Genomic DNA, 19,890 nt, shown 5'->3' with positions numbered 1-19,890 from the left:
AAATATGTAAATTCCGTATTTAAATTAAGCATTTCATTTTGAATGAAGCAACGCTTTGGATTAAAAAAACGTTAAACATTGTCAATATAATTTAAAAAAACCCCGCTTTTTCAACAATAATACGCAAGTGCGTTCACAACTGTGAATCTTCCTGCTAAGATAGGTGAATGTTTCAAAACGTCTCTAAAAAAGACAATTAGATAAGTCTCCATGCTTTTAAGCACATTTAAAAGACGACACAAAACTCATGCTTCACTGAGACAGAGTACAGCTTTATTAAAGTCAAACTTCAGGCATGTCTGAACTCTTCCAACTCAACTTTTGAATGAAAAAAGGACAGAAGTCATATTTTCAAATAAAAAGACGGTCATGTACAAAAAGAGTGTCTTCCCAATAGTCACGGACATTTAGAAGCGGAATTGTACAAGCAAAGCAATAAAATAAAAATAGCACGCCACAGTAACATGATTCTATGCAAATACAATGCAAGGCTATTTACAGGTTCGCCAACAATATGCAATAAAACAGGTTGAACAGTAATCAACATGATGGTCGTGTTCATCCACGTTTTTCATTGAAGCAACACCAAGAGAGATAGATATGACCCCAGTTAGTAAATCAACGTCATTCTACTAGAAAAAAACAATTGAGTGCTTTGCCAGTGAGTTTTTATTCAGCACAACACCAATTCTTCTCTGTGACTGCCTGTCAATCAAAAACTCAACAACAGCCAGCAATGAATGCAAATTTTAAAGCACGAGAGGGGTGGCTGATTCTAGTTGTTAGAATAGATTTTAAAAAAAGGATTCCATGATGCTTTGAAAAGTAAGTCTGAAGCTTCAAGGGTCACTTACAAAGGAACAAACATGCTGGGGGGGCTTTTTCACAAAATAATGGCACTAAAAAACAAAACACTATTTTTGTGAAGTACAGTTACACGAAATGATGCAACACACAAATTAAGCGTTCTAATACTGCCACTGTATCAGCAGAGAGGGCAAAATGGCACTGAGCGACATCATGCAATCTGCATGGGGGGAGTGGATGGGGGGGAAAGGCCGCTGCCTTTATGATAGAAAAGTATAACAAAGAAATAGAAATTGTGCTGTGATGAGGCATTTTAAGATTCAAACGTGCAGTTCAACTTAACAGTCACCTTGAAACGGCAAAGCCCAGTCATGCCATTATGATTCACCAACAACAACAACAAAAAATGCCTGTGGTCCACACTTAAAATAACACACAAATAAATAATAACATTCAAGTTTGGGGTGGTGACATGCTTGAGTGTGAAAAGTTCCTGGATAACAGATGACTAAGTTGAGAGGAAAGCACTGGGGGGAAATGCATCATGTACAGTGCTGTGAATTACTTGCTCTCTTCTCAAATTATTATTATTATTTTTTGCATAGTTCCCCCGCTTATCACACAAAAGATAATAAAATGACATTTTTAAATGGTGTCCTCAGTCTAGCTGAGCTGACTATGGTGATTTAATTTATTAAGGGAAACAAATATTCAAAGCTACCTGACTCTCCGTGGAAAAAGGACTTGCTCCCCTTGTTAACTCGTGAATTAACTGTGCCTAATCACATTTTTTGGAGAGCTGTTCACTTAAATAGAACCCTTCCATCCATTCTGTCTGACAACATTAAGTTGGCCAAAAGATTTTTTTTAAAATGCTGCACAAAATGCCACAATCCAAAGAAATACAGTACACGTAATACTGTAGATGTGAAATGAAGTAAAATGTCGATCAGACTGGCAAGGCTTACAAAGTCATTCCTAAAGCGTTCGGACTTCGGTGAACCACAGTGAGAGCTACGATCAACAAAAGGTACAACCATGAAACCGTAGTAAACAGCCTACAAAAATTACCCCAAGAGCACAGCAACGATTCATCAAGGAGGTTACAATGGAACCTAGGACATTTAAAAAAAATCAAATAAAAAACCTGCTAACCTCCCTCCCCTCAGAGTCAGTGTTCATGACTCAACAATAAGGAAGAGGAGTGCAAAAATAACATCAATGGCAGTGTTCCAAGGTGGAAACCTCCGCAGCTTTGAATTTTTTTCCCCCTAAAAACTGCATTTTGCATCCACTTGGTTTCTCTTTGTCTGATAATGACACTGGTTTGATGATCGAAAACATTAAACTATGCAATATATATATATATATATATATATATATATTTTTTTTTTTTTTATAGGGCGGCCCGGTAGTCCAGTGGTTAGCACGTCGGCTTCACAGTGCAGAGGTACCGGGTTCGATTCCGGCTCCGGCCTCCCTGTGTGGAGTTTGCATGTTCTCCCCGGGCCTGCGTGGGTTTTCTCCGGGTGATCCGGTTTCCTCCCACATTCCAAAAACATGCATGTCAGGCTGATTGGATGCTCTAAATTGTCCCTAGGTGTGAGTGTGGGCATGGATGGTTGTTCGTCTCTGTGTGCCCTGCGATTGGCTGGCAACTGATTCAGGGTGTCCCCCGCCTACTGCCCAGAGCTGGCTGGGATAGGCTCCAGCACCCCCCGCGACCCTAGTGAGGATCAAGCGGTTCGGAAAATGGATGGATGGATATATATTTATCAGAATTTAACATGAGGGCAAATACATTTTCATGGCACTTTACATCACTGAGGGAAATGGCCGACAAATGAGACAATGTTACACACGTAGGCGGAAAAAGAACATGGCGATAGGGTGCATCTAACTTAACCGAGAGCCATAATTTGTCCAAATATTAAGTTGTCAAATGCCCACCCCCCTCCATTTGTAAACCCTTTTACATAAGTGAAATTTCCTAAATAAGTCGTTGTGCATTGACACCAACTTAAGTGTCACCTAGCGAGGTTAAAACAAACAAAATACCCTAAAACCCGGGGAGCATGATCAAGGCTGAGGCGTGACGATAAACATTCCAATACTGAACTGCTTTCAACAGCAAATACAGTGACAGTGACAAGTCACCACACATGAGCAGCGGCTAATGTGGAATCATTACACCTATGTAGGAAACAAAAAGAAAAACAAAAACAATGCACTAATAATTACAGGTATAATACGTGAACCCCATCGGAATTTTTTTTTTCCTTTTTAAATGTCACACGGTGGGAACAGGGGATACTGCACCGGTGTTTGACAAAGCAATTAGTATAAAATGTGGTGCAATAAATACAAAAGATTTTGACAGATGAGCAATTTAAAAACACTGTACAGGTTGTATTTTGTACACTCTACTGGACTGTGTGTCATGAAACTACCGGTAATTCACAATTTCTTCAACACCAGGTTGGCAGTTGTTCATATTTTGCCCCCTACCCCCCAAAATGTTTTTTTTTTTTTTGTCACAACACATTTTAAATTCTTATGTTAGTACCAGAAGAAGAGGTATCCATTTTCAAAACACTTAACGTTCCTTTAATACACATTTCTGTATATGTGTGACCTAACTAAATAGTGTAATGACAAGGCGTGTGAAAGTGCTTTTCAGAGAAGTTTTGGCAAACAACATCAAAACAAACAAAAAAATAAAGGTCACAGTACACAAACATCATTGAAATGCATCTGGGCAGTAGTTCCGACAGCCGCAACGGAACTGAAGTTATTCCTTAAGGCTGATTAACGATACTCAGATAGCAGTGCTCACTGGCTGCCCCCCCCGCCCCCTCGACTATCTCCCTTGAGCATGACAACCGCTCAGAGAAAACGTGGAACATATTTTTATATTTAAAAAAAAAATCTGTTGTGTGAAAAATCAAGTGTGGAGGCTGGGCTCCATGCCTCCCTGTTGCTAAGTACTTTACAATATCATGATCCAATTATGTACACATAAATGAGCCAACAAAAAGTCACAAGTACTTGTGTAATGTTATACCAGTACGCTTATATATCATTATACAGTATTTCACCTTAATAGGACGATTTTCACAAGGAGGTTTGCGCAACATCGAAACAAAGAAATACACCACTCACCGAGATGAAGTGAAAAAAAAAATCTGCCTGTAAACATTAACAAACATAGATACGTATATAATTATATTCATCTATAGCCATAAGTATATCAAAAAACATGGTTAAATGAATGTTGGAATGTAGTGTGGTCCTAATAAAAAAAAAGAAATTGCACAAAAAGTGTTGCCCCTCCGATTTGTCAATGAGGAAGGGGAGGAATGCGATACGATGACGGGTCATGGTGTCGGGGGACAGTGGGAGTGTGTAAGACACCAGCTGCGGTGTACAGCAGGTAAACAAGAGGAGGAGCGGCATGGCGTCACCTCCCGCCACCTCGTTTCCTCTACTGACAACACTTGGGGATTATCCGACGAGAGAACAAAACGAGGTGTTGGTCCGGGATCTTGGCGCTGTGGTGTGTTAGTGATGTTTTACAGCCAGAGGAGCGGAGAATGGCGCACGTCCTCGTCCCACGCTGCTCCAATCTCACTGCGCTTGCCAATTAAGGAGTTCTTCAACAATGTCTCGGCCCCGAAGGTCCGACAAAAAATTTTTTTTTTTTTTTTTTTTTAAAAATCCAAAAATGTTATATTCCCTTTATTGAGCACAGGTGGGTGGCGCGCCCGGAGTGCATATTACAGGGAACGAGGTAACGAAGGCGCCACATCATCTCCCTGCGGTTCCTCTTTGACAGTGACGGGGCTCAGAGAAGAAGACAGCGGCGGCGGCGGCTGAGCGGAGCTGGGGCTGGACGCCAGGGGACTGAGGGGGTTGTGGCTGGAACAACAGGGGCGGCTCTCCAGCGAAGACGCGGTAAGCGCCCCCGCCTCATGGTCCGGGCAGAAGGAGCGAGGGCAGAAGTCACAGAGAGATGAGGCCGGCGTGCCACAGATACTGCAGTCGTGCCAGGGACATTCCCAACGACCTGTGGGCAAGAAAACAGTTAAGATGCATCACCTCGACAAAATCATTTGGGCAAGCAACACTACTGCAAAAACTGTCAGGATGACCGACTGAAATGGACCATCGTGAAAAAAAATCAGCGTTTGCCGTCCGTGTTGACATTGACGAATTAGTTCTGAATCAATTCAAATTCGTCTTACTTATCGTACTTTCCCGAAAAATGAAAACATTTGAACAAAATGGCAAATGGTATAGCACATATAGCATGTCGCGCTTTACCTATAACATATGGCGTCCAGAGCCTCAACTAAACAAGCCCAGATTTCACATCGAGAAAGTCAATTTGTGAGTAAATTGAGAGATCATTAGTCCGTTGTACATATTTTTTGTGACATTTTTGATGGAGGGTGGCACGGTGGTGACTCATTAGAACATCCGCCTCACAGTGTAGAGTTGCAGGGTTTGATTCCGGCTCCGGCCTTCCTGTGTGGAGTTTGCATGTTCTCCCCGTGCCCATGTGAGTTTTCTCCGGGTACTCCAGTTTCCTCCCACATTCCAAAAACATGCATGGCAGCTTAATGGAACACTTCAAATTGTCCCTCGGTGTGAGCGTGGATTTTTGTTCGTCTGTGTGTGCCCTGCGATTGGCTGGCAACCGGTTCAGGGTGTCCCCCACCTACTGCCCGAAGACAGCTGGGATAGGCTCCAGCACCCCCTGCGACCCTTGCGAGGATAAAGCGGATCGGAAAATGGATGGATGGATTTTTGTTGGATGATGCGTCATGAGATTTGTCTCAGGTATTACAGTATGACTCACGAAACGTTGGAAAACATGATGCTGTGTTAAAGTCTGCTTGGATTGAATTTAAAAGCGGTGTTCTCTGACACCAAACCTCAGTGGAGTAAACGATAACAGATAATGGTCGCCAAGAAATCTCTCGGGTGGAACGTTAGTGACCGCGCATCTCCATGACAGTACTTGAGGCTAGGTTGGACAAACATCTTCATACTTTGGTCGATGAGAGTGGACATGAAATGAACAAATGTAAAGATTCTGCACCTTATTGGAAGATCTCGGGCAACACGCTTTAGGTTAATTGGAAAAACTGTTCAATTGAAAGATTTCATCATCACCATATGGCGGCTTGGTGAGATTGAGACACAGGAGGTGGTACGCCTTGGGACACTCCTTCCTGTCACACATCACCAGCTCTCCTCCCTCTCCGCAGCAAAAGCAGAAGTACTCGTGCGTGTGTTTGCCCTCGAGCCGCAGTTTCCGCTTTTTCTGCCTCAGCTTGGCATTCCTGGCCTTCTCCTCTTTCTCCTGCACCACAGCACTCTGGGAGGGTAAAGTCACTCGACAATGAAATGATACCGAAAGCGATTTTGGAATGGAAAGTGACTGGAATGCGCGCTTACAGTCGGCTGCACCCCGAGGAAACCTGAGCAGTTGTCTGATCCACAGTGGCAAGATGTTCTCCTGTTGCCCACGCAGTGCAGGTTATAATTGAATGTCATCTCGGTGCCTGAACACAGACAGCAGACGGGAGGCATTTCATTAAACTCCTCTGACCTGGATACCGTACCGATCTGAAGTCAGGTACTAAAATTTGGACTCCGCCCCTGGAACCCTCCCATCCTAACCATCAAACAATAATGTGGCCTACTTACATATTTTCCAGAATGACTTTCCTTGAAGGTAATGGAAGTTAACTCACCAGCCTCTGTATCGCAGAGAGCAAAGAGTCCAATGCGGACATCGCCATTGACCGTCCACTTTTGGGTTTCACAGTTGGGGCTGCAGCTGTGGTTCATGAACCGGGAAGAATTCCCTTTTGGACCGGCGTCGATCACACGATCCTGAAGTGTGCAAAGATGCACATTAAGACAACGTAGGTTGAGAGGAACGTTTGTTGTTTTCACAATGCCTTTACCTTAGTAAGGGTTAGCATGTAGAAGTTGGTGACGTGGTTTTCGTGGGCGCGTTTAATTCGCTGCTGACACTCGTCCGAGTCGATGACTTCTCCGACATACTCGGTCACAAAGTCACCCTGTAGAAAACATTTTATTTTTACTTGAGTCATGTGCCTCTCTATAGACCCCTTCACAGTTTGGAAAACAACGTGTCGTCACTTATTGGGCCCGGGTTAGCTGGAGGCAAAAACATCTAGCGCGCTCACTTGAAAACGACGCTTAGCACATTTGAACAGGATGTTTACATAGGAATGGATGTGAAAAACAGTTATTTGAATAAATATGAAATTAAACTAATCCTCCACAACCGTAAATGTTACTTTAAAGCGCAGGTGTCAAACGCAAGGCCGGGGGCCAGATCTGGCCCGCCAGGTCATTTTATGTTGCCCACAAAAGCAAATCATGTGTGTCAACTTTGCTAACATCTGGACTGAAATGACAAATTGACGTGTAATAAATAACATTGAGATTTTCGAATACTTTTGTGAACCAGTTTATACTCACTTGAACAATAATAGAACAAACTATTATAATTGACTTGATTTCAAAACAAGTCATCTCTTCATTTGTTGTGTACAAAGTAATAATTTTGTGGTTTCACTGTCATAACGGCCCTCCGAGGGAAGACGTAACTCCAAATTGACTCGCGACTAAAATGAGTTTGACACCCCTGCTTTAAGGAGTTGACTCTGATTGATAGGATGATATTTTGTGACCCCCTGCAAACCCCCCCACTGGTTGGACGATTTAACGCGACTGCCCTCCGTGCAACGGCCGGACATTTACACCTACTTATAGAAAAAAACGAGTGTAAACTGAAGGCCTATAAAAGGATTGGCGGGACACTTGACACCTACCTTCCTCAGAGCCTGGTTGGTTCTGAGGCCCCATCCACGATCCTCTGTCTTGATCACCTCCGTCTCCGCATAGAGGCGCTTAGAGAAACACTGGTTCTCACAATTCTCTCCTGCAGGACATACCTGTGCCAGGACGGGAAGAGGATGACAGGCGGCACTTGACACTGTCTCCAAAGACAAGTATTGCAACAAACCTGAGGGTGGCACTCGTACTGCAGCATTCGGTTGAGACACTGAGAGTCGAGGCTGCACGGGTGCTCGTCTGCAGGCCGACAGTTGCAGCGTGGGATTTCGGATAAGTCAGCAACGTGCATGTGCACTTTCCCCACAGGTTTGTTGGACTAAAACAAGAAATCAAAAACGCCACTTTAGAAAGTACAACAGCAGTGACTCAATAAAGCACAAGAAAAAAATGCTTCGTTTTCACCAGGCAGTGCAAAAAGCAATTTTACCAGACTACCCATTCAGCCATTTTTTTCACTGCACTTTATTAGGGTTGCAGGTATACCTGCAACAATTAATCACATAAGTTGAATCATTTTATGACAAAAAAAGTGGAAGCAAAACCGCTGCCTTGGATCATTTTTCTAAACAGACTAATGCTCCTGCAGGCTTAATAATAATAACTATAATAATAATTATCATCATCATAATACATCTTTATTTATTTAGCGCTTTCACAACAACTGGCGCTGAAACAAAGCACTTTACAGAAAAGTTAACATAAAATCACAAAATATGGTATATAACACAACACATAACTTTAGACATGGACACTCATGCAATCGTAACCACTATTTCTAATAATCATGATAATAATAATAATAGTAATAATAATACTATAATAATACTTGCACCTCACATGCACATAAAGCAAAATCCATTTTTATTTGATTAGTTGCTGGGATAATCAGAAGCATAATTCTAAAAATATTCAATAGCTGCAGCACTAGTCGCAGGTGACCTATGCCAACTTTGGGCAACGGGTAGGGTAGATCCTGGACTGATTGGCAGCCAATCACAGGGCACATATACAAGAAAAAATTATTCACTCCCATGGACAACTTAAGAGTCTTCGACGAACCTAATGTTTATTCTCACCACGTCAGTTTGAATCCGGAGAACACCGAAATTAAACATGCAAGCATGAAGAGATTTTTTTTTTTTGTAAGAAGTGCCGGACAAATTAATTGAGAGTTTACATGAACACAGAAATATCAGGGGGCTGACATCTATGGCATGCCACGAAAAACTGTTTTAAATTTTAAAACTGTCGTGCTTGGTAGAAACTGAGCTGAATAGACATCACTGAGAAACGATGGCATGTTATTATAATTTTTGAACTGACATGATATTACCTTGATGAATTTGTAGGGAGGTGGTTTGCGAGAGTTGCGCTCCTGCTCTAAAGCCTCCCTGCTCTCCCTCTGGGCCTTGAGCTCCTGAAATCTCCGGGCTGCTTCTTCCAGAGCTGAAACACCCCAACAACATTGCAGATACCTATTTTGTGGTCTGTCTTTTTTTTTTTTTTTGTAAGGTGTTCCGGAGCCAGCGGTTGATTAATTTACCTTTCTTAAAAGTCTTGTTGATGTTGATCTGACCAGTCACAAAGTTTTTGTCGTTCTCGACGTAAGGGAAGACACGGCCCTGATTGATCCAGTAGTAGTCATGGGAACCGAAGAAAAAGACGGGGAAGTCACCAATATCGTGACGAAGGCTCTGGATGTTCGATGGCACCAAGCGAGGGTTGCAGATCTCAGCTGGCCACCACCTGCAAGAGAAGAGCGATATTGTGTCAAGAGAGAGAACATGCAGCGAAATAGACGCACAGCTCTTAGCTTTCGGTAGGAGATGAAGTAAAACTCCATATTCACATAAAGCTCATGAGTTTTTCTTTGCATTTTATTGATGTGTTGTCGAATTAAAATGGTTTATTTATCCACCCCAATTTTGTCATGACATGGGTGGGAAAAATGTTTAGCTCAAGGGCCCTTAGTCATTAAGCGTGTCCTTAATTTGTACATACCTGTAGTTTCCCAGTTTGACCCAGACAATTTGTTTGTAGTGAGGTTTCTTGCCGGCCCTACAATCGCTGCAGGACCAAGGCCCCTCAGGCATCTCCATCTCCAAACACTCCGGGTGGAAGGAAGCCGGGCAGGAGTCGCAGCACAGCAACTTGCCTCCTACATTTGCATGTATGGATGGACACGGGTATGAATGTATGTGCATGTGTTTGATGTGGGGAAATGAGTAAGCAAAGAGAGGGGGAGGGCATAATTAGCCTTAAAGAATTTCAAAGCTGGACAAACTCTGAATCTCATTTGCAGACAAGCCTAAGAACATGTAAAAAGCCATCAAAAAGGTGACCGAAGCATCAGGTTAGCAGGTACAGTGGAACCTCCAAAGTTGAACATGCACAAAGTGATCGAATGGAAAAAAATATGTCTGAAAAGTCAAACAAAACTTGGCAAAACGCTAAATGATTGCTTTTTTTTTCTTGACGTCACCACAGAATACTAGTAATGGCACAGAGCAAAAGTGTGTGATAACCACAAAACCAAAAATGGTGCTTGTAACAGGCCTGACTGCTCAGTAAAATATTGCCGCCCCACTAAAAATAATGGCCTAAATAAATTTGGCAGTTTTGTAGCTTTTCAGCATACACAAAAAAAAAAATTACCTGATGCTGCATATATTATATTTATGAACAATTTCATTTCGGGGTAGAATCTGTTTAACTGAGTTACTAGTACCAATTGTGTGCCTCTCTCTAATGGTACACAAAAAAAAAAACTATGAATGTTCCTTTCAGTTGTATTTAACTTTTTAGTACAGTACATTTGCATTTTTATGTTTGTTTATGTTCAGAAGGTTTTGTTTTTCATTTTTTACTGAGGTGCAATCATTTCACTTTTAATGTTCTAATTAAATCATTATTCAAGTCAAGTTTTTACTCTCCTAGATTTAAGCAAAGTGTTCAAAACAGAACATAATGTTACACTGGCTTACAAGAACGTTTTAGAATATAAAACCTCTGGTTCGTTTTGGATGAACACTTGGACCTACTACACTACTGTATGTACTGTTGGTCAGGATGATGGTACTTGGTGAGGTATTTTTTAAGTATTATTATAGGTGGTACTTGGTGTAAGGAAACTTAGAACCAATGACTTTGGACATTTTTTTTGAGGAAGGTGACAACTATCAATTAAATGCGCAAATGTTTTTTCTTACCAAGCTGGTGCTAACAAATAGCATGCAGCTAATGGCTGACATAAAAAAAAAAAAAAAAAGTCCAGAGAAGCTTTCCACCAAGTGGCACATTTCTACTGTCCATTAAGCCTCTATTGGGCATTTCAAAGGATAAGTAGTTTACTTTCTTTTACTTTTATTTCTCTTTATTACATCTCCTAACCTATGGGGGAATTACAACAACGTCAACATCATTTATTAGCTGGTGTTCAACGTTGGAGGTTCCACTGTACACACAAATCAAACTACTTTTGTAACATTTGATCCATATTTTGAACTAGTCAAGGATCCTGTTAGGACTTCTTCGTGACAACCATGTGCCATGAAGGAGGCTGATAATGGTAAAGCCACTCTAGCTTGAGTTCGTCAATTTCATTACCACTTTAAATACATCAGTTATCGCATGTCTGGCAATCAGATTCAGAGCACTGTACCAAGGGCTGGTCAATTGGATACACATGCAGCAGCAACACCGGACTCCAATCAGCCAATGATCAGGGGTTTAAAATAAAAATCATCCAAATAAATAAATAAAGCAGGCATGCAGTCCTGCCAATAAAGCAAACCGCTCCCCATCACACATACTGCACCTGCATAGACCGGCTTGTATGGAATTTTCAGAACCAATTTTGCGTCAATCACGCCTAATTTAAATGTCACAATTTTTTACCCTAAACTTGTGCTGTACTCATTTCCTGATTGTGAAGAAATTCCATCCAAGGCAGGTCAAAGGTGTAGAAATAGGAGTTGTACCCAAAATGTCAATTCATCTGACAATTTCAGTCCAAAAAGTAAAACTTGGGGTCAGGGTTGAAGCAGAGGGAAGCTGGACACGGCCTTTTGCATCAATAAAATAAGCCCACAGTGCTCAAGCAGAGAAGCAGTGCACCTCCACAAACCACAGACATAGCATGACCCAACGCAGAGCATCCAGCATCATGGCGCTATACTGCTGTCAATGTTCTTCAACTGACCAGTCGCTAGTCGCACAATGGGACACATGCAAAAGCAAGAGTTCAATTGACGGTGCACTTGAGGACAACCTGTTGCATTCACCAAGAAATAAGAATGTATTCATCGGAATAAAAATGAATCAATAAATGCCTCAGTCAACAGTGAGTACTTTTCTCACTCTTGGTTTCTTTGTTTGAGCAGATTTTGAGAAAATTGTGCATCGTATTTCCTCCAATAATGGCCAAGGTCAACATGTGCTTGCTTCAATAAAAAAATGATACTCCTAGTTGAGCTTTACAGTAAAACTAAGGCTAAATATTTTTTAGTCTTTGTTATTTACTAAGACAAAATAAAGACAATTACATGTTGCATATTTAATTTATAGTCAGAATCGTCTTGCGCACATCTGCTAGCTTGATGCTAACACAATGTGAGATACTATGCAAGGGTTAACGAATAGCAGCACCATATTAACCTTTAAATAACGAATATTCAAACGTAAATGGCGCAGCAACAGATAAAGAAAGATGAAATAACAATACTCGGTCATGTATACTTTCTATGCTGTGAAAAGCCAGTTATAATACAGGAAATGTTTGTGTCTGAAGGCAATTGAAAGACGTACCGTAACACTTTTTCCTCTCACTGTAATGGCAGTATCGAGTAGGAGTTCTCTGTATCGGCGAATACTCAAATGTAAGTACCGTACTTGTACTCGTACCCGGTCTGACAAAAGTGGTATCAGTGCAGCCATAGAGGCACTGCGTATTTTAGAGCGTGAATCACGATTTCAAGGAATACGGTAACTTTTGATGAATCTTGATGAAAGACAAAAAGGATTTTTTTTTTCTCCTTTGGTGAATCCAACAGGCAGCTTTCAAACTGAATTCAACAACAGAATTACATTTGTTTTGCATGCGACCCAGAGTCATCTGTTAATTAAAAGGGATTCAGGCTGAGGTTATTTCGTCATTGCACAAATTCTGCATGGCAATTAACTGCAGATTGAACCAGTCAATTAAGGCGGCACCTGAAGGCTTTGAAATGAAAGTGGCATTCAAAAAAAAAAGGAGAAACTCATCAGTATGGGAGCAGGCACAATACAAACACAAACCAGCGGGGACAAAGGAGAGAGAGAAAAACTGTTCAGTTACCTTTCCCAACATTCTTTTTGGTAGCTGACGAAGGAGAGGGAATCATAGGTAATTTCAACTCGGCACGATTTGACTCAGTCAGAAGGTAGTGGGACTTATAGGCATATGAACTTAATATGGTGTCAGTAAGGTCTTGCACTAACAGCCCTACACAAGACACACAGGAAGAGACGGGGGTGAGCCGCAGTCAAACTAAAAATAAAAAATAAAAAATAAAAAATAAAAAAGTTTTGTTTTTCTAAATTACCCAAAAAAGAGAAAGAACAAACACTGTCTCTCTCACACACACTCACAACACAAGTAAGAAACATGTAAAACAGTTTGGCCCAACACAAAGTGGCCGGACAGGACGCTGGGACTTGTTTAAAAAAGGAAAAGGGCCATCAACATTTTTCAACATCAACATCCGGGACATATGAGGTTCTTTTGGGTGTTGTGCAAAGTAACAAGCTTGGCTCTTTGTAATCGAAAACAAAATACATTTAGCAGCACCGCCAATAATGTAATACGGTGCCAAGGAGTAACACACGCAATGCAAAATATCACAAAAGCCGGTTCCACCACATAGTAGAGTTCAGGTCGACACACCGTATGTATCACTTCTTTCTCATTGTCCAAAGTTTGAAATGGCTTCAAAATGTCTCTGCAACATATCTGAAAGTGATTGAAGCTATGCTGCAGCTTATGTGCTGTATTGTGTTATTACTCCAGCGATGTACTACATGGTTAAAAATGCATGCCAGATCATCATTTACTCTTCGAAAGCATACTAAAGTCTCCGGGAGAGCACAACTGAGCTGTACCACTTGGTGGAAACATGGCTGAAGTTTGTGAGGTTTACAAAAAGAAAAAGGCTTCCCCAAACACCCCCCCCCCAAAAAAAAGAACCAACAACAACAACAAAAAATAATCATGGAGGGCAACAAAGGTATTTTTTTTAACATGCCATAGTGGAAACTGTAATGCTGATTATTTTAAAATCAGCCAAACAAAAACTTCCTGTTCAGCGTGGCCGCAGGAGTGTTTGTTTGTGAGAGTTAGTGTGTGTGCTAATTGCAAAAAAACAGCGAGGCGGGGCTTACCTCTGGCACACAGGAAGCACCAGCCCACGTTGACGGGGGAAGTGACGAGGCCGTTCTTCTTGGTGCTGCCGTGGCTACTGCAGATCATGATATGGTGAGTGAGGATGGCGCTGCCCGCCGCCACACAGCTGTCGCCTGTGTGATACGCCACTGGGCAGCGGATACAACGCATCAGGCGACCTAGACAGAGGACAATAAAGTACTGATATTATACAATAAGTTTTAATGATTACACTATTTCATAATTAGGGTACTTAAGAAAATAGCACTTGTGTGCCATTACTTTTGGTGATATGTTTTTTTTTTCTAAGTATAAAATCTAACAGGGCGGCCCGGTGATCCAGTGGTTAGCGCGTCGACCGCAGAGATACCGGGTTCAGTTCCAGCTGCGGCCTTCCTGTGTAGAGTTTGCATGTTCTCCACGGGCCTGTGTGGGTTTTCTCCGGGTACTCCGGTTTCCTCCCACATTCCAAAAACACGCATGGCAGGCTGATTGAACACTCGAAATAGTTCATAGGTGTGAGTGTGAGCGTGAAAGTTTGTTCTTCTATGTGTGCCCTACGATTGGCTGGCGACGGGTTCAGGCTGTCCCCCGCCTACTACCCGAAGACAACTGGGATAGGCTCCAGCACCCCCCGCAACCCTTGTGAGGATAAGCGGATCGGAAAATAGATGGATAAAATCTAACTGAATATTTAACATTTTCTGCACTTTATATCCTGCTCAAGCAATTCCTTATGGGAGGACTTTAAAACTAAAAAAGATTCAATATTTAGTATTTTTAAAAAGCAGGAACATATATATTTCATCACATTTATCGATGAGCATTATAATTCCTTGTTTGCACTTTTGACAGTAGATTCACTTTAGGATACTTTGTAAGAATGATAAATAAGTACATTAAGACATGTAATCTCTCATATTTTAAGCACTCGCATAAGCAGAGAAACGTTACAAGTGGTTTCACCTTTGCTGGCTCGCTGCAGGTCTCGCTCCAGACAGCAGGTGGCGCAGCTGTGCTGAGGGCAGCTGAAGCCTCCGCCAGTGTTGTTGGTAGTACCTGTGAGTTTACGTACACAATCCTCATGGTAGTAACAGCCGCAGCCCGTCACGGAACAACGTGTCACCTCCTGGCTTGCTTTCTTACAGCTGAAACATTGGTGATTCCCTAGAAAAGGATAACAGAGAGACTGAGAATACATAACGCAAGGACGGAGTGGTCGCCCAAAGGTCAACGAAACACTTACCGTTTCTACATTCCAGGCACGTGAACCTTCCTTCAGGTAGGGACGTTAGACCGAGACACTCGAGGTGGAACTGCCTGTTGCAGTCACCTTCACACACCACCAAATTCTCACCGTAGACCTCGCAAATCTACGTGTAACAATATCACACAGGTCAGTAGAGAATTTTTTGCAAGAGGGTAAAACAGCAAATGTGGATTAGTACTAACCTGGCAGACAGTGTCCCTCTTCCCGGTGCTACCGTCCTGACGAGACAATCCAGAGTCCACAGACTGAGTGTCTGAAGCATCTGCATCTGCAGCAGCTGGACTATCAAGACTCTTCCCAAATAAGCCCTTTGAGATAGATAAAGATTTAACGTTATTATGCGCTTGTAAAAACAGCATAAGGGCAATCTGGCAAATACGACACAGACAAGATGAATATGATCAATATTCAAGGGCTCCAGACAGCCCCCTAAATGGTGACCCGAAAATTTGAGACAGCCAAGTCAATTTTTCATCTTTTTGCGCATATGTGACCAGTAAATTTGATTTTTTTTCCCGGGGTTTTTTTTCTCGATTTTTTGGGGGGGATGAACTCCTGCTCTGCACTTCAGACCATTTTACAGTAAAAATTGTAAAAATGAGCCTCCCTCCCCCAAAACTTTTTTTTAAAAAGAAAAATAGCACCTGATAAAATTACATTTACAACATAATACATTCCCTTGTTTCACCGTCTTCATTGTTTATGTCTTGTGACCTGTTGTAACTGTCATATGCTTGTGCAGGAGTTTTTTGCCTCACTCAAATTATCCTCAGATGAGGGTAGTTCGAGCGTGGGTTTTTTTTTTCTCCCCCTGTCCCTCCCTTGTTTCTTTCTGACTTTCGGGTTGAGTGAACGCTGGCGCGTTTTGGCTGCCGCTGCTCAACCCGTATTGTTTTGTGTTTTTTGTTATTGTAAAGTGTCCTTGGGTGTCTTGAAAGGCGCTTATAAATAAAATCTATTATTATTATTATTATTATTATTATAATTGAACAGAATTACACTTATAAACAGTTTGTGCATTATTTATGTTGGCCACTGGGGGCAGTATAAAAAACGACAGTAGCGCAGACACACTTAGGACTGACTCAAGTAAGATGCTGTACAATTACTGGGTAGTAGGTTTCATACACGATAAAGAACATATGCCTGTGAGTATTACCATATTATTGTTTGGCACGCGTATGTCAAGGCATCACTGTACTTCATTCATAAAACGAGAGCTACGTCAACTCTTGTGTGTGAACCTGCCAATTTTCTCCAAGCCCACCTGAGGATCGTTGAGGCCTCTGGAATCTGAATCCGACGTGTCTCTATACTGAGAGGAGGCCATTTCCACGTCTGTGGAGGCTCGACTCCGCTTCTTCAGCGGTTTGCAGGCATCAGATATCTCACTGGCTCCTGAACAATAGCAAGAAGAGAAATCAGTCAAAGAAAGACTGTGTGTGAAACGGAGGCAAAGTGGAAGGGAGCGTGATCACTAACCTTTCTGGGAACCTGCCCTCGGTGTTGCCTCGGGCGCCATCTCTGCCTGAAATGATATTGTGACATTAAATTTAGAGGGTCTGACGTTTTGAGATGAGCACATTAACTGTTATTCAATGAATTGTAAAAATTTCAATATCTCAAAAACTAGAGCCTATTCAAATGAATGGATGTCATTTTCAGACTCAGCTTTCAGTCCAAAATTACCTTGAAACATTGGCACTTGATATTTTTTGTTGGTCAGTGTTATAAATCTGCTCAGATACTAGGACATTGATACCATGTCACCAGCCTTTTGGGTGGGTGGAGTAAAATGTCATGCCGTGTGGAGGTGCTTTCAAGTAAACACAGATGACAACACAAGGTGACCCGCAGCCAAGGAGCGCGGAACAGAATTCTAGAAACTCTTTTGCGTTTTCCGAGCTTGACACGTTTGCCTTCGACCACAATAGCCGTGCTCCCGTGACGAAGCCATGTTGGAGGAAGCCCAGCCGACTGGGTAATAAAGTTACACTTTGGTCACTCTGTTCACAATTTTATTTGGTAACTGAAATGCTTTTTTTACAGGCTACAGTTGAGTGACAGGTGTGGTAAAACTGTACCGTGTTCAAAAAAGGTTTGCGTTTGGTGTTCCTGAACAACATTTCATTCTCATAAAACACATTTTCATCACAAACGCAAACCATAACAGCATTGTTAATAATCTGTAGTTAGTAGTTGCCGAGTACTTGAATTCTGGAACTGCGTCTTAAAAATAAAAGTGGGATTGATGTCTAATTCTGTCAATTGTGATAGAAAAACATTTAGGTCATCGTTGTTGCAAGTTAGTACAGCATTATTATTGTACCACTGCATACTGAATATTCATTACACTCTGCCTACTGGAACAGTCAAACAGAATCTGACAGATGAAAAGACTGGTCTATTTATAAACCATCGCATATTGACAAAGTCCGCGTCCTAGGCTTTTGTTTGCATTTTACAAAGTGTCACATACACGTGAGAACGGTGTTAAAAAAGACTCGGCTCGCTGTTTCCATAGAAGACTATACTTGAAGCTATGCGCTAAGGTTCTTTTTCTAAATGTTTGCAGTCATGTAAATGATGAGTCAAAAACTATTCAATATAATCTATGGTCTTGATACCTGTTCCTTTTTGGTTTTCTTCTTCGGGACGGGGTCATTGCCTCTCTCGGTCTCCGATCTGCTTCTGACGGACCGCCGCTGCAGCTTCCTCTCCTGAGAACCTGAAGAACCATGAAAACATTGAGCTTCCTGGCTCCTTTGTGCCGCCCCAACTCACCCCGAAATCTTTCCGGTGTTCTACAAACCATGTGGACTGCTGTGATGAGAGCCAGGAGAGGAGGTGGGCTGGGTTCCGCCTTCTTCGCTTCTCCGACTGGCGGGAGATTCTCTCCTCTCCTCCCCTTCTTCCTCCATATCGTCCATATCTTCGTCCTCCTCGGGACTGGGCTCAGGTTTGGCTCTGTTTTCCTGCTGACAGCAACAAACCATGTATTAACTCCCAGCAAAAAAAAGCTTTCCTCCACCAAATTGCGGTTCATCGTTTGCGCCGCTGCTATCTCGCGGCTTTTAAAAACGATTGTTTTGAGTTTTTTTGAAATAGGCAATTCCAAATTTAGAGTTGCGCGCCTTCAATGTTGTACCATGTTGGGCAGCCCTGAGGTCTACTGGAAGAGATGCAGCGTGATTGAGAGCAAGAAGACGAGGCAGAGAAGGTCTCCAACTATGGAGAGCTTCAGTCAGTCTTTGTTCCAGCCAAGTATTGCTGTGCTCAATTACTTTATAGAGTGGTGCATAAGTGGCAAAAGTGAGAAAAATAGCATTCTAGACATTTATACTTTTAAAAAACATGTTGTCATGACAGACTCTACCTTATAAAACTACAGTATAGGCCGGGGGTCGGCAACCCCGGGCTCCAGAGCCGCATGTGGCTCAATAGCGCCGCCCTAGTGGCTCCCTCCAGCTTTAAAAAAAAAAAAGTTTGAAAATTGAAAAAGATGGGGGAGGGAAATATATACTTTACTTCACCTACCTCAGGTGAACAGTAGCCCAGATCAGGCTGCCTGCCTTCTCCCTCCACTCTCTCCTCCTCCACCTCCTCTTCTTCCTCCTCATCCTTCTCGACTTCTTTTTTAGGTGATGGAGCCATTTTTTTCTGCAGCAGAGGCCAATCACACTTTGTGATCTCCACATTTAACCTCTTCATGGTGATGGAGAGAGGCAGCAGCTTTCTCGCTGCTGCAGTTTTCCATGCCCTGACTGGTGGGGGGGAATCCTGCTTGGCTCCCGCATCAGAACCATTGTCCCGTTGAGGGGAGTCAAACTTACTCTGGTCACCCCTCAAGTTCTTCTTCTCATTCGAGCCATTATTGTCGTCTGGGTTTGAAATACTACACTGCCGACGCGGCAGCTGTCTCCTTGGCGGCTGCTCTCTCTCGGGTGACTTCACTCCTCCGTCGTCTTTCTTGGTGGTTGAACCGCTGGAGCGCCGGTTCCGCTTCTCAGGCCGGCCGACGGGTTTCTTGGCGATTGGGGTCTCATTAGGGACCGGGTCGACGTAAATGAAAGTGTAATTGTCAATGCGCTCCTGACGCGTCATCAGGAAGGCGTCCTCTGCGTGGCCTACGCCGACTTCCCACTGAGCGCGCTCCCTCTGAGGGATAGGCTTCAGAAGCTGGAAAAGAAAATGTGTTTATTTTAAATATGACACTGGTTTGAGAATGCCACAAACGAGAATTTTTAACACCCATTTTGAGACCATGTTGGAAAAATTCAGGACCTCTCGTGGGCTTAATATGACCAGTTGAAATGAGTGATATGGATTCAATATCATAATATTTAGTGACTGTGTAGTGTATTTTTATATCCATCCATACCATATATAATGGATAGCCAACACTTAAAAGTGATTGCAACTCCGAGGTATCATACAAAATTTATGAACTTTTAAAAATACTGATTCAGGTATGACTGTTTAGCTGACTCAACAC

General features: G+C 42.3%; 1 protein-coding gene across 6 annotated transcripts in view; it reads right to left on the bottom strand.

Annotated features, from left to right (window-relative positions):
• Positions 1-251: 251 nt before the first annotated feature.
• nsd3 (nuclear receptor binding SET domain protein 3) overlaps positions 252-19,890 on the bottom strand; it is a 28,609-nt gene continuing 8,970 nt past the window's right edge. For 3 of the 6 annotated variants that reach the window (XM_086110732.1, XM_086110730.1, XM_086110731.1), the window contains 20 exons: positions 18,933-19,574; positions 18,208-18,373; positions 18,023-18,123; positions 16,878-16,923; positions 16,663-16,793; positions 15,578-15,703; positions 15,372-15,498; positions 15,092-15,292; positions 14,125-14,304; positions 13,043-13,189; positions 9,709-9,865; positions 9,251-9,453; positions 9,041-9,153; positions 7,877-8,023; positions 7,683-7,805; positions 6,786-6,902; positions 6,570-6,711; positions 6,271-6,377; positions 5,986-6,190; positions 252-4,873 (listed from right to left, as the gene is read on the bottom strand). In XM_086110732.1, coding sequence (XP_085966858.1) covers positions 4,584-4,873; positions 5,986-6,190; positions 6,271-6,377; positions 6,570-6,711; positions 6,786-6,902; positions 7,683-7,805; positions 7,877-8,023; positions 9,041-9,153; positions 9,251-9,453; positions 9,709-9,865; positions 13,043-13,189; positions 14,125-14,304; positions 15,092-15,292; positions 15,372-15,498; positions 15,578-15,703; positions 16,663-16,793; positions 16,878-16,923; positions 18,023-18,123; positions 18,208-18,373; positions 18,933-19,574 — 3,471 coding nt within the window. In that variant the 3' untranslated portion in view covers positions 252-4,583. The remainder of the gene's footprint in view (positions 4,874-5,985; positions 6,191-6,270; positions 6,378-6,569; positions 6,712-6,785; positions 6,903-7,682; positions 7,806-7,876; positions 8,024-9,040; positions 9,154-9,250; positions 9,454-9,708; positions 9,866-13,042; positions 13,190-14,124; positions 14,305-15,091; positions 15,293-15,371; positions 15,499-15,577; positions 15,704-16,662; positions 16,794-16,877; positions 16,924-18,022; positions 18,124-18,207; positions 18,374-18,932; positions 19,575-19,890) is intronic. The other 3 variants (XM_086110734.1, XM_086110733.1, XM_086110735.1) reach the window with 3 other exon arrangements.

Source organism: Hippocampus guttulatus, chromosome 5 (assembly GCF_054856545.1).
Source record: "Hippocampus guttulatus isolate MCC_2025c chromosome 5, RoL_Hgut_1.0, whole genome shotgun sequence".
In the NCBI taxonomy this organism is placed as follows: Eukaryota; Metazoa; Chordata; class Actinopteri; order Syngnathiformes; family Syngnathidae; genus Hippocampus; species Hippocampus guttulatus.
This window is presented reverse-complemented; position numbering and strand designations above follow the sequence as displayed.